Here is a 13,166-nt window from a genome sequence, read left to right on the forward strand (position 1 = left end):
CACACACACACCACACACCACACACCACACCACACACACACACACCTCAGCTTCGTGCTGGCGGCCCTCAGTGCTCCACTCTCCCGAGGGGCTGTGGAAAGACTCCAGCTTCTGCTTCATGATCATCAGCCACTTCTCAATGTTCAGCAGGCTGTCGTGAAAGCTCTCGTGGTCTGCGATGCTCTCCTCACTCTCACGCAGCTTCACCTGCCAACAAAAGAAACAGATGGACTGTCAGTGGCTGGGGAAAAACATTTAGAAATGCATGGAATGCATTGGAAAAAGCTCCAGCAGTTACCACTATGCAAACGGTAACTTTCCATTACAATACTGTAAAATTCATTTTTACCAAGACATCAAAATAAATCCTCGGTGTTTGTTTTGCCTTGTGGGATTGTTTCATTGTAACAGATCAGTGTACTCTTCGGAAAAAATATGTATCAGTTTTTAGTCTAAGTAGGGTCCAGTGTTGGTGCCATGTTGTTTCGTATGGAGCCAGTTTACTCGAGAATCATGCTGGCAGTACGTTTTGGATGAAATCATACGGTATTGTGGAGGGATTGTGAGCAAAAGTGCCATATTTGGGTTACCACAGTGTGCACAGAGAGAAACAATTCAATTCACTTTATTTATCCGTTAGGAACTGCATTTGTATAAAGTTCACACACCCTGCACAACACAAGTTACCACACACATCACATACCAGCAGTCCAACAGTGATCAGTAGGTGAAACTCATAAAAGCACAATACATGAAGAATAGGCAATAAAAAAAAAAAAAAAAAAAAACATCAAGAAGAATGTTAAAATGTATATATAAATAAATGAATAAATAAATAGATCAACTATTCATGAGTCAAATGGATGTAGGCACAGAACTCGACAGTAACTCTCTTGGTCCTGAAAGTGAGTGAGCTGTATCTCTGGCCTGAGGGTAGTATTGGCTGTACAGTGTGTGAGCGGTGTCTGAGGCTATTTGTGTTCCTATTAGTTTAGTCCTTCAGTTGTAAATACTGATCAGTTTCCTCGGGAAAAAACATGCGCTGCTGACAAGATAGTTTTCAGTGAAAAGGGTGCTGTCAATCCAGGAGTGGGCTAGGGTGGCGGTGTATGAAAAAAAAAAAGTCATATAAACGGTTGGCCAGATTGGATGTCTATACTAGAAAATGGAGAAATTAAGTAAGTCAACTTTCTGGAGGGTTCCTGAAAAGCTTTGTGCTGGGGAGAGACGTGTATAATGGGCTTATGCTGTGGTCATTTATACATAGGTTTATTTGGTTTTTGGTTTATTGTCTATTTTGTCACTATTTTGTTGAATGTTCATGTTTTGTGTTTTGTTGAAAGAATAAAAATAAATTGTTAATCACAAAAAAGAAAAGATACTTTTCTAAGTGTCAGCACGGCACTGTGTGAACATTAACACCACATTAAATAACAACAGAAGAAGGTTGGATGCCGTTAACTGTTCTGTCATATTGCTTTTTACGAAACATTATACTGCAACCATGGTTTTATTTCAGTTTATCTAATAGCTGGTTTGATTTGCATTGAGAGATGATCTTATGGAAAGTACCCCGTTCCAATCTCTAGGTATGGTGAAGGGTATGTGATGATGTGGGGGGGCTATTTTAATTCCAAAGGCCAAGGGAACTTTATCAGGATGCATAGTGTCCTGGATCCATAAAATAACTGGTCTTTAAAAATAATATTCTGCCTGCCTCTATGGGAATTTAACATAGGGGTGTACTTACGTATGCCCCCTAGGAAGAACATTTATTTATTTACAATACATTAGTCATTCACAAAGAAAATTTGTGTCCTCGAAAGGTTGGATTTTTTAATTATGGCATTAAAGGAACACGCCGACTTATTGGGAATTTAGCTTATTCAGCGTAACCCCCAGAGTAAGACAAGTCAATACATATCCTTCTCATCTCCATGCGCGCTGTAATACTGTCTGACGGTTCCAGCATTAGCTTAGCCTAGCACAGATCCTGCAGGTAACTGGTTCCAACTAGCCTACTGCTCCCAATTGTGACAAAAGTGACAAAATAACACCAACATGTTCCTATTTACATGTTGTGATTTCTAGAGTCACAGCGTGTACAAAAAACAACGTAACATGAGACACAGCCATCTTCTAACAGCAAACCGGGAACTATATTCTCAGGCGGAAGAATATAGTACTTGGGCGGAGTGATATGCTCGCAGCAAGCCTGTCTGAGAATATAGTTCCCGGTTTGTTTACAGTTAGAAGACGGCTGTGTCTCATGTTACGTTGTTTTTTGTACACGCCAGACTTACAAATCACAACATGTAAATAGGAACATGTTGGCGTTATTTTGTCACTTATTTGGAGCAGTAGGCTAGTTGGAACCATTCAGCTGCCTGTTCTGTGCTGGCCTGATGCCGCTGGAGCCATCAGACAGCATTACAGCACGCACGGAGATGAGAAGGGTATGTATCGAATTGTCTAACTCTGGGGGTTACAGTGAGTAAGCTAATTTCCCAAAAAGTCGGCGTGTTCCTTTAAGATCAATTTCCAAAAGATGTTTTTTTATTCTTCTTTTTAGTCAACTTTAGCATGGGTGTATTCACTTATGCTTAGCTGTACTTGATAGACGCGCCGTGACGATGCATATTTGAAAAACAAATGAGTCAGAACTTACTCCATTTGAAACCACTCTCCTGTCTTACCCTGACTGCCTTGTGCAAATGCCTCCAGTCAGCATAGAGCCTCTCAAACTGAGTCCTGTTGCTCTGACTGGACGAGACCAGCGTCTCCAGCGCTGTCATGTGGGCTTTACAGTCCTCCAGGTCCTTCTGGATCACCTGAGGACAAACACAAGACACACAGTGGGACAGCAAGCCAAGGGATATAACACAACAAAGCCCAACTATCAGTTCAGGCAACTCTCTGTTAAACAGTCTCTAAAAAAAATCCCATCTCATCTGTAGATACTACAACATTCAGTTTGAAATTTCAGCACAACCGTTTATAATAAATAAATAAATCACTTTGACAACACAGTGATTACCAAACCCAGATTGCAAGGCCCTGCAGTCAACTCTCATTGTGAACTGAAATTAACTGAAACCAGTGGCTGCCTATAGCAAAACACACAACACCACAGCATTCGTTCACAAATTACTGTGATGTTAAGTGTTCAAATGTACTAATTACCATTATTCATGTTGTCTGTTATGGATCAGACTGTGTAACTTCAGTCCATCAAGCACTAGTGTCTAGGGCTGTCCCGAATACCATTTTGTGTGCTTCGAAGCTTTGGTACGAATCAACAGCGACTATTCCAAACTTTGGCCGCCATGGCGGAAGTCCTGTTGTGTTATTTTACCCCCCCAATGTAGCAGAAGTAGACATTATATTTCACAAATGCTGTTTTTTTTTTGTCAGATCGTTTATAGACCTTGACATTTATGACTGCACTCGATGGCAGCTTCATTTCACGGAGAAAGAGAGAAAGAAAAGAGAAACAGTCAGCTGTTACACAAACTCCCAGGCAGTTCAGTGCTTCTTGTGTTTCCTGTTTTACCCTCATAGTGTTATAAATCTTTCTTGTGGTAGCGATAAAGGCAGTGATGTTTCCTGTTTCCTGTTTCCTGTACGGGACTCTCAAACCGCCTCAAAACACAAGCCTGATCGCCGGTTACATGACTGGCCACCGCAGCGTGACGTCGGGTTGCGTTTCACCAAAAGTTGAAACTGTCTCAACTATATTACAGTATTGTAAAAAAAAAAGAAAAAAAAAAAAGGAATATTTTTTTTATATTTTGCTGGAGGCTACAACGAGTGTACACAGAGCCTGTTCCAGCACACACTTGGGCTGACTTGGCCCTGGTTTAGTCTGGGATTAAACTCACCCTGAACTGGTCGGACTGACTTTTCTTAGCCAGGATGTCAGGCTGGAGGCCGTCAGCTGCCACCAGTTGGTCCCGGTGGCTGGCCAGCCGGGAGCGAATCAACTCTGCGGCGTCACCAAAGTCCTTGGTTCTTGAGATTAAGACCTGAGAGTGGGGGGGGGGGAATGAATCATCAAGTGTTGTTGTTGTACAGCCGGTCATGTCTGGACTGTATGGTGAAGCATTGTATGAGGAGGATGTCTGCTTTGTTTTCACCTTTTGTTAACAATTCACATTTCCTAACTAGTCCTTTGTACAAAACATCCGTGGTCAGTTTTCAATCGAATTTCGTGGAGTTATTTTGTGACCGGCACTGTCAGACACCGCCTACCAAGAGCCTGGGTCTGGCCGAGGTTTCTGCCTAAAAGAGAGTTATTCCTCGCCACGGTCGCACTAAATGCTAAATGCTTGCTTGGGGGAATTACTGGAATTGTTGTCTCTTTGTAAATTATAGAGTGTGGTCTAGACCTACTCTATCTGTAAAGTATCTCAAGATAACTCTTGTTATGATTTGATACTATAAATAAAATTGAATTGAATGAAAATGTACATTTAATGGATTCCTCTGTGCCATTTTCTATGTATAAAACTAGACTTAGAAGTGCCCTGCTGTCTAAAACATTTGATTTGGAGGAAAAAGATCACTCTTAGAAACATTTATTTCTACTTTAAATATGGCAACTACTTCTGTTTCTCTGCATGTTACTTGTTTTTTAAATTTTTTATGAAACTTAGAACATTAATACTTTACTGGTCAGATGAAGAAATGGTTTATTGATAATCAGATTAGACTACAGACTGCCTGTTGACTTTTGCTGCCCGCCTGCAGATTGTCTTGGTTTTTTAGTTGCGGTCTTGATCTGATGTGTTGTGTTTGTTACTTGTAGTTGTGCATTGTGCCTGCCTGAATGTTGGTCTGTGTATGTTGCTTTTACGTGATGACTGTAATTAAGTCACACATAATAAGTTGTTTTTTTAGCTTGCCATTTTTAAAACTGACCTGGGACAACAGATGACACATACTTTGCTGTTGATTAATGAGCATTGTCCCAGTCAAATAAGCAAATAAATGAAAAAGAATACTTAAAATGTACTAGTGATTTTCAGTTTGGTATGTGGTTTCTCCCACACCCTCAGATATTTTATATTTCTTCAGTGTGATTTAGTATTTATGTGTATGAAACAAATAAACAAAAACCATCCATCCATACTGAAATGAGTCCTGCACAAGGGGCTTTGGGCCTTCTAAACTATTACTGCACACTACACGTTTTTTCAAACACTATTTGGAAATTATATTTTAGATTTAATTTAATAACAGTGAATTTTTGTCAGGATGTGCTCTGAAAGTTGACAGTCATGAGAGAAACATGAAATATAAAATATTTGGTTGTCCTATGACTGATTTCACACATCAAAGTGTCTTTCCAGGTGTTGGGGACTTCTACCGCGTGTGTGAACAAGTAGTATAGGCTAAACCCTTTAGTGTCCCCAGAGGGAGCTGTGTGAAGTCTGATAAATGTCCTCAAGTGTCACTTGAGTCCCCGTCAGTTGGTTTTGAAGACTTCACGTTTGATAAGAATAGAAATCTGGAGGTGTGGAGTTAGAACTAAGTGTCCCAGACCTCTGTAGCCCGCTGCTCATCTCGGATTCAGGCAGGATGCTCCAGGCTATATAAGCTGCTACTAGCATAAACACACCTGATCCTCAACTCAATCTGCTAGCTGCCCAGTGGCATACAGGATATAGGAGGATGCTATAGGAGTGCAATGTTAATACTTTTAAAAAGCTTTGTAGACCAAAAAACGGCAGCATAAAAAAAAAAAAAAAAAAAAAGACCAGATCACCAAATGCCAGCTCTATAAGTTATTTATTTTTTATTTTGCTGAATTCTAAAATAAGAGGGTGGTTTGGGTGGATGGGCTGGGATGGTTTTTTTTGTTGAACATTACAATTACAAATTTTAAGAGTTACATTAAGAGGCAAAACAATTCAGATACGTAATTTCAATGCATAAATATTCTATTTTTTTCTTTAAAAAATCTGATGAAACAGATTGACTTCCATATTAAAGTATGTAAACGTGTTCTAATAGAATCCCACAATACAAGCATGAACCTGGAGATGAGCATAATATGGGACCTTTAAGATGGGCCCCTTCACACAAGCTTCAAATAGCTAACCAAGATGTCCCATTTCACATATCTGCATTATGTCTTATGATTGTACTCGTCTTTGACTTTTGTGAATAAGATGAACTGAACAAATGAATGACAGTAGCATGTCGGTACCTGTAGCCTGCTCTTCCTCTGCAGCAGTTGAGTGTGCAGCAGCTCTCGGTTCCTGACGGCAGAACTCAGCTCGCCCTGCAAGCCGTCAGACCTCTCGGGACCGAAGACCGAGTCCAGCAGGTCCCCCTTCACCTGCAGCAGACTGAAACGCTCCTGCAGCTGGACACTGTCCTTCAGCAGACGCTGAAACAAAAAGGACCGAAAAGGAGAACACATCAAATCGGTTGCAGTGGTGTTGAAATTAATCATTGCATTTCCACAATTCCGCATTGACAGACCATAATCAATTATTGCCCAATAAAGTAAAAATTCACACAAATGACCAAATTTCGCCAAACACAGAGGTCTTGTAAAAATATTAGTCCTGTGCGAATCGACATGTCTGTGATTTGGCGGCGTCATATATCATTTTTTTCAAGGTTATGGTTTTCTGTGCGCATTTTTATCCCTCTCGCAAAGATGGCCGACGCCCCTTTCATGGCCAACATAGTCTGGACCACCGCCAGGCCGGAGACCTTTGACGTGGGGGGGGCATTCTAAATCACACAAGGTCCCCAGATGATACTAATCCTGTGTGAAAAGGGCTCTAGTCTGAACTTTTATTCAGGCAACCTTTCTTTAAATGCTACATTGCTGGCATTCACAAAGTGGAGTTTAGTTTAGTTTATTTGCACAAAAGACATAAAGTACATACAATAGATAGCGTCCTCCCTTTAAAGATACATTAAAAAAAATAAAAAAGATTGTGCAAATATGGATATAAGTGCATTTACTTTAATTTTATAATCAAATCAATATAGTTACTCATGCATTTTAAGTTCAACCTCGGAAAATCTCTCCGTATAGAATTACGTTCAGAACTTCATACAGATTTTTTATGAGTATACTTCAGTACTGCCACAGTGACGCAACTCTTACACAAACTTTGACTTTGAAATTCATTTGACTGTAGACTTAAAATTGGGAGTTATAAATCTTTCTGATCTTTTTTTTAGAAGGCAGGGATGTGGGAGCAGCAGGGGGATAGCAGGTATGTTATTGCACTGACCTGCTATCACCCTCCTCTTTTTCCCCTTTTATTTCCTTGGTGACCCTTGGAGACAGTGCATCCCATTCATGACAATGTATAAAGTGACAATGTTAATCCCCTCATTGTTTCATGTGATTGTGTAACCATAGAGAGAAGCTTTGGGAGAAAGATGAGGGTGACGTTCAACAAAGATGCCCCATGAACAGGTTTCTGAACTGAACTTGTCAGAGCTCCCACTGTCTCTGATGCAACAAATTGAGCCATAACTGAACTGAATGCTCGATGGTGTTTTAAGCCTCCTTCAAGACTTCAAGGCAGCGCTGCGACCGTCGTCTTTAAGGCACTTAACCATTGCCTAATCCTAGTGCCTTCCAGGCAGCGCTGCCTGGAAGACAACGTTGGGGGCTTAAAACACCAAACACCGAACAGAATGCCACTGAATTTTGAGTTTAAGGATGAATTGTTCAGCGTATGTCTTCTTTATGTGGTATGCCTGTGTTTTAACTTTCCTTTTAAACAAATAACATACCTTTTAATATATATTTTTATAGTGACTTTAGAGACTATTTATATATTATTTTTTTAAAGAGGAATGTAAGGAAGGGGAAAGGAATATATATTGTAGTTTATTTGTGATGACCCATTTGTAAAATTCCCTGACATCAGAGACATTATCAGACTTCAAATCAGATTTGTTAGCTTTCTCTGTCTTGTAGATAACTCACAGTTCCATAAAATATGTATGTATTTAAGACATAAAATCAAAGATGTGTGGCAACCACTGGCATCATGTATTCTGTGTAATAGAATGAAAAGAAAGGGTTGGAGCACAGTACAAAGAGGTTTGATTTGTAAATAGTAGGGGTGACCCAAAATAGTGAACTATTCTAAGATTAGATCTAAGAAGCCTGATCCGACTGCCAATGAAAGCCAGAAGTTACTAGTTATTTTACAAATTAAGATTTTTGCACACAAAACACATGTAAATCTGGTGTTTTAAGTACACAAGTACTTTTACTTTTTTTAATTACTAAGTACATTTTCCTGACTACATACTTTTACTTAAGTACCATTTTCAAAGCAGGACTTTTACTTTTAACAGTATTTTTACAGTATTTTTTAAAGTGTGGTATTAGTACTTTTACTTAAGTAAAGGATCGGATTATTTTTCCCACCACTGGCAACACCCCTTCACATTACACATTATGTATATACTATAAAAATATCATGATAGCTTCTTTCAGGAAATGTGTGTGTTTTACCTCAATGGTCTGGACAAACATGGCGATGTGGGAGAAGTCCGTAACCTCAGCAGAAGCCTCCAGAACCTGAGAGACCATATGGCTCCACTGGGAGTAGACCAGCAGTGGATCCTGGAGAATGTTTCTCAGCCCCGACTCGGACTCGGAGCACAGCCTTGTCACTCTGCATTTCACACTGCAACAGGAGCACACCAGACATTTGCAACATGGACAAAACAACATTTTGGTTACAACGTTATTTTAAGGGAAAATAGTTACATAATGTTGCTTTAAAGCATGGATTTAGTGTGACAAACTTAAACTAGCCGTTTAATTTGGGCTTTAATTGTGAAGGGTAGAAACGGAAGGAGTGAAGCTAGCGTTATGCGATGTCACCGTGAATGTATTATAAGAGGTTTTTACTACGGCAGTTAATAATAATAAAAGTGTGTGGGCCGCCTTGGTTCATGCTGGTTGACATTATGGAGCCTACGTGTTTGTACTACAGTAGTTTGCGACAGACAGACAGACAGACAGACACACACAGGTGAATGACTTTATTCAAATCCAGGATTTTGGGATGATGATTTCATTTGAAGATTAATCCAAACGTAAAAAAAGGTATTATGTGGCCTACATGTGGTCCACAATCCAATTCAGTTTATTTAAGAAGGGGACAGTGCAAATTACTAAAATGCATGATTATACTGTACATGGGTTAAAAATGCCAGAATTAGCTTAAAGTCTATTCATTCTCATTTCTCGTCCCCCACAAGGTTTTGACTTTAAGGGTTTTTAAACAGCGGTAGGATTCTTGTCACAGACCTCTGATGTTCTTTGACAACAGCCAAGACATCATCTGAAAGGTGGCGCGAGTCCTCCGAGAACCTGAAGAGCTCCTTGAGCTGAGCCTTGAGTAGTTCCACTTGCGACTCTTCCCCTGCCAGAGTATTCCTCACACCCTGCAAGACACAAATACGGAAAACAAGCAAAGTTAGCTGTTCATATCATATCATTCAGGCCATAAATGGTCAAAAAGTCAGCCTACTGGGGTTACTTCGGATTTGAAATTATGGGAAATTCCTGACAGACACAATATCTCTCAGTTGGCTGAAAGAACTACAAAAAGGTCAACAAACCTTTGAAAAAAACAACTGCGGAGTACGTCAATAAAAACCCAATATTAACAATAATACATTCATTCAGACATATAAAAAGCATCTATAGACTGATAATGACGAATAATGGCGTTTGATGGAAAGTCAAAAGCTTTACTACTGAGCGACTCTTAAGACATTTCTGAACACATCTGAGATGGACATGTTATACCTGCTAGGAGAAGGACACAAGGTAATTTCCTGTTGCCAGTAGGTGGCGACATGACTAGGATTCAAAATTGTCCTGTAGATGTATTCAGGCCGGGACTCTCATCAAATGTGTGAAATTTGGCAAATATCTGACTATGTGGAGTCGAGTTATAACAGTTTTCTTTTTCATGTCAAAACATCAAAATGCATTTTCAACAACAATACAATAAAACGGTGTTTTCTTCAAGGTTAGGGCCATTACTGGAGCATGTTCTATAAAATTGTTTGGCATTTCTTACCATTACCTGTCGATGCCAATTCTCAGTAGTAAAATATTTCAGCTACAATGGCATGTTAGCAATTTAGATAAACTGGAGTTGTTTACAATCCATTTCACGTCTAAAACTAAAAGTAAAAACAGGTTTTGTCGCAGTGATTCTTTTGCAGCAGATGACAGATGCGTCCAACAGATCATTTAGCATTCCAGTCACACCCAACAAAAGCAGCTCCACAGGGTAAATTTCTCTTTCTAATCCTGCAAACATGTACATCAAAACATATGAAAGCTAAACTCCATAGAGGCAAAGTCTGTCACGTTCATTTCCCACTTTTCCAAAATACAATGCTGCTTCTTAATCCAGAGCCTGTGGTATCTTGCCAGACAAAGACAAAGAGAGGGATGATGTGATGTGTCGCAGTGTGAGTGACCCAGATAGAAATCATAAGGAGATTGTGACTCTACCACACCTATCTGAGGCATTCAGTGGATCCACTAAAGTAATAAAGCAGCTTCAGTGACAGGGCAGCAAGACTGTTTCTGTCAAGCATGTGAGATAAGGTTGTAAAATATACTGTGATAAGAGGGACTAGACGTGTTTATTGAAGGAGGAAAGGCATCAAAATGACAAGAATTAATGTGTGCAACCACAGAGAAGAATGGATAATAGCAAGTAAGAGAGAAGTGATGGGGGAGGACAAATATGTTGGTATGCTGGAAAGGTAATTGGTTTATTTAGCTTTTTATTTTATCATTTATTCTTCATTTTCTCAGTGTTTACTTCTAGAATTGGTTGACAATGTGTGGGATTGACCATGCGTGTCCCTGCCTCTGCTGAAATAGTTTTATCCCAGGTGGGGACAAAATGTATTTATAATACCGCTGATAAGTTCAGAAAAACCTACGGTGTATTTCCTCCACTGGCCCACCATCTGCTCCTCGGTGTGGTCGGTGCGGTCCCTGGCCTCGCGGCCCTCCTCCAGCTCCTGGTCCAGCCCCTGCAGCAGCACCCTGAGGTGGCCGATGTCCTCTCCCAGCCGCATGCATCTGGCCATGTACTGACTGTGGGAGTCCAGGTTGGAGCGCAGGCCCTCCTCCGTCTCACACAGGCCCTGCCTCAGCCTGTGCCAGCCTAGCCTCAGCTCCTCGGCCTCCTCCACCACCACCTCCGCCCCGGAGGGAGAGGTGTGGCCCCGCACCACCTCGGCCACCCCCTCGATATGCTGCAGGGTCTTCTCCTCGCCGGCCACACTGTCGTCCAGAGCCTGGCACAGGGGCACAGCACGAAAACATTACAATGGATGCTGTAGGTGGAGCTGTCCACTGCTCCCAATACTTAGGATGGGTTTAAATGCAATAATTAAATTTCACTACATTGTACTGTGTGACAAATAAGAATAAAGGTATAGAAAAAAAAAGTGCTAGCTTGGATACCAAAGATGAAGTTGGAACAACATATTACAACTTCGATTCAAAGTATTTCTCTATAACATGAAATAATTGTGACTAACAAACAGGTTTAAAGGGTAACTACTGTTTTTTTCCTATGTTTTTGTGTCTAAGTGACTGATGGGAACAACAATCTTTGACTTTGGTCCAGTATTAAGTGAGATCGCTGCAGTCAGAAACAAGCTACAATGTACTTTAAGTTAATAGGGCAAAAGTGCTTGTTTTGCCACGGACAGGCTCAGATTAAAATAAGTGTCTGACAACATTATGGAAAGGATTTCTAAAAGGAGGTCCACCTTTCTGTTAAATAGTAAACAAAAACAAACGTGAAATTGCATTCGCTAAAGCCACCAGAGGCCTGTACGACAAAGCAAGATTTGACGTTAACGAGGTAACTTTTTTTTTGTGTATCAGACAGTGGATCACTTGTTATCGGGTTACATCACTGCGGTAACTTATGCTGAACACCTAACCTGCTCTGGAGCATGGGAAAATAGGGTTAAAAAATAACTAAATTACCCTTTAACAGGAAAAAAAACAGTGAGTTGTGGAGTTAACCTTAGTATAACAGCTCACACTGTAAACTCACTATTATTTATTCATGAAGTTCACTGCATTTAATTCATAATAATTTCTACAGCACTAATTTCCTTAGCAGAACAACAGAGGCCTGTCAGACTCACCACTCTGCTGCTCTCACTTTCTCTTTTAAAACACAAATACTGTTTTTTTTTTTTTATTTACTTATTCACTGCATTTGCTTTTTTGGAGAGTGGTTAAGTGGCCATAAAAAAAACTAGAAATATATGCGTTATGTGTTGGCTTGGATAGCAAAGGTAAAGTTGGAAAAATATTTTACACCTTGGTTTCAAATCAAAAAGTATTTCTTTATAACATGAAATATTTGTGACGACTGAAATTCTTACTAAAAATATAAGATAAAGGCCAGAAGATAACAAAGGCCAGGTAAAACCAGTGAGTAGTGGAATTATCTGCAGTCTAACAGCTCACACGGTCAATGCACTATTATTTATTCATGCTTTATTCATGTTCACTGCATCCAATTCATTATAATTTCTACAGCACTAATTCCCTTAGCAAAACAACAGAGTTATGTCATACTCCACACAGTCTGCTGCTTTCACTTTCTGTTTATAAGCACAAATTCTGTTTTTTATATAATTCATTCCAATTGCTTCTACGTTTCGAGCATTAAATGCCCATAAATAAAACTGAAAAAATAAATATATGCCTATAAATCAAAGTCTGGCAACATAGACATGGACCAATTGCCGAATAGATTTCCTTATTTAAGAATATTCTCAGATAAATTCACTTTTAATGGTGACATTACTAAGAGGAGTTTACATTCAACACACATTTAAAAATAAAGAATTTTAGAGTTAATACATTATGATATACACATTGGAAATGAAAGAAACACGTTTTCCACCACGTCTTAATTACAAATTTTAAACCGGTGTGCTGTTAACGGACCTGCTTATATAGCCTAGATTTTAGGATATTTTATCAAACATTAGTCAAACATTTCAAAAACATTCCTCTTCTCCTGAAAGATTGGCACACGTCTCTGTCTCCTCAGTGCTATCACAAGTCTCTACTGGCAACTCGCAGCCACTTGAGAGACCTC

At 39.8% G+C, this 13,166-nt stretch overlaps 1 protein-coding gene across 1 annotated transcript in view; it reads right to left on the reverse strand.

Moving 5' to 3' along the window:
- Positions 1-13,166, reverse strand: part of syne3 (spectrin repeat containing, nuclear envelope family member 3) — a 54,775-nt gene that overhangs the window by 27,238 nt on the left and 14,371 nt on the right. The window contains exons 6-12 of the mRNA XM_028566029.1: positions 10,972-11,331; positions 9,308-9,444; positions 8,504-8,678; positions 6,212-6,394; positions 3,882-4,025; positions 2,697-2,831; positions 46-207 (exon numbers count right to left, since the gene is read on the reverse strand). Of these exons, the coding sequence (XP_028421830.1) occupies positions 46-207; positions 2,697-2,831; positions 3,882-4,025; positions 6,212-6,394; positions 8,504-8,678; positions 9,308-9,444; positions 10,972-11,331 (1,296 nt within the window). The remainder of the gene's footprint in view (positions 1-45; positions 208-2,696; positions 2,832-3,881; positions 4,026-6,211; positions 6,395-8,503; positions 8,679-9,307; positions 9,445-10,971; positions 11,332-13,166) is intronic.

Source organism: Perca flavescens, chromosome 20 (genome assembly GCF_004354835.1).
Source record: "Perca flavescens isolate YP-PL-M2 chromosome 20, PFLA_1.0, whole genome shotgun sequence".
In the NCBI taxonomy this organism is placed as follows: domain Eukaryota; kingdom Metazoa; phylum Chordata; class Actinopteri; order Perciformes; family Percidae; genus Perca; species Perca flavescens.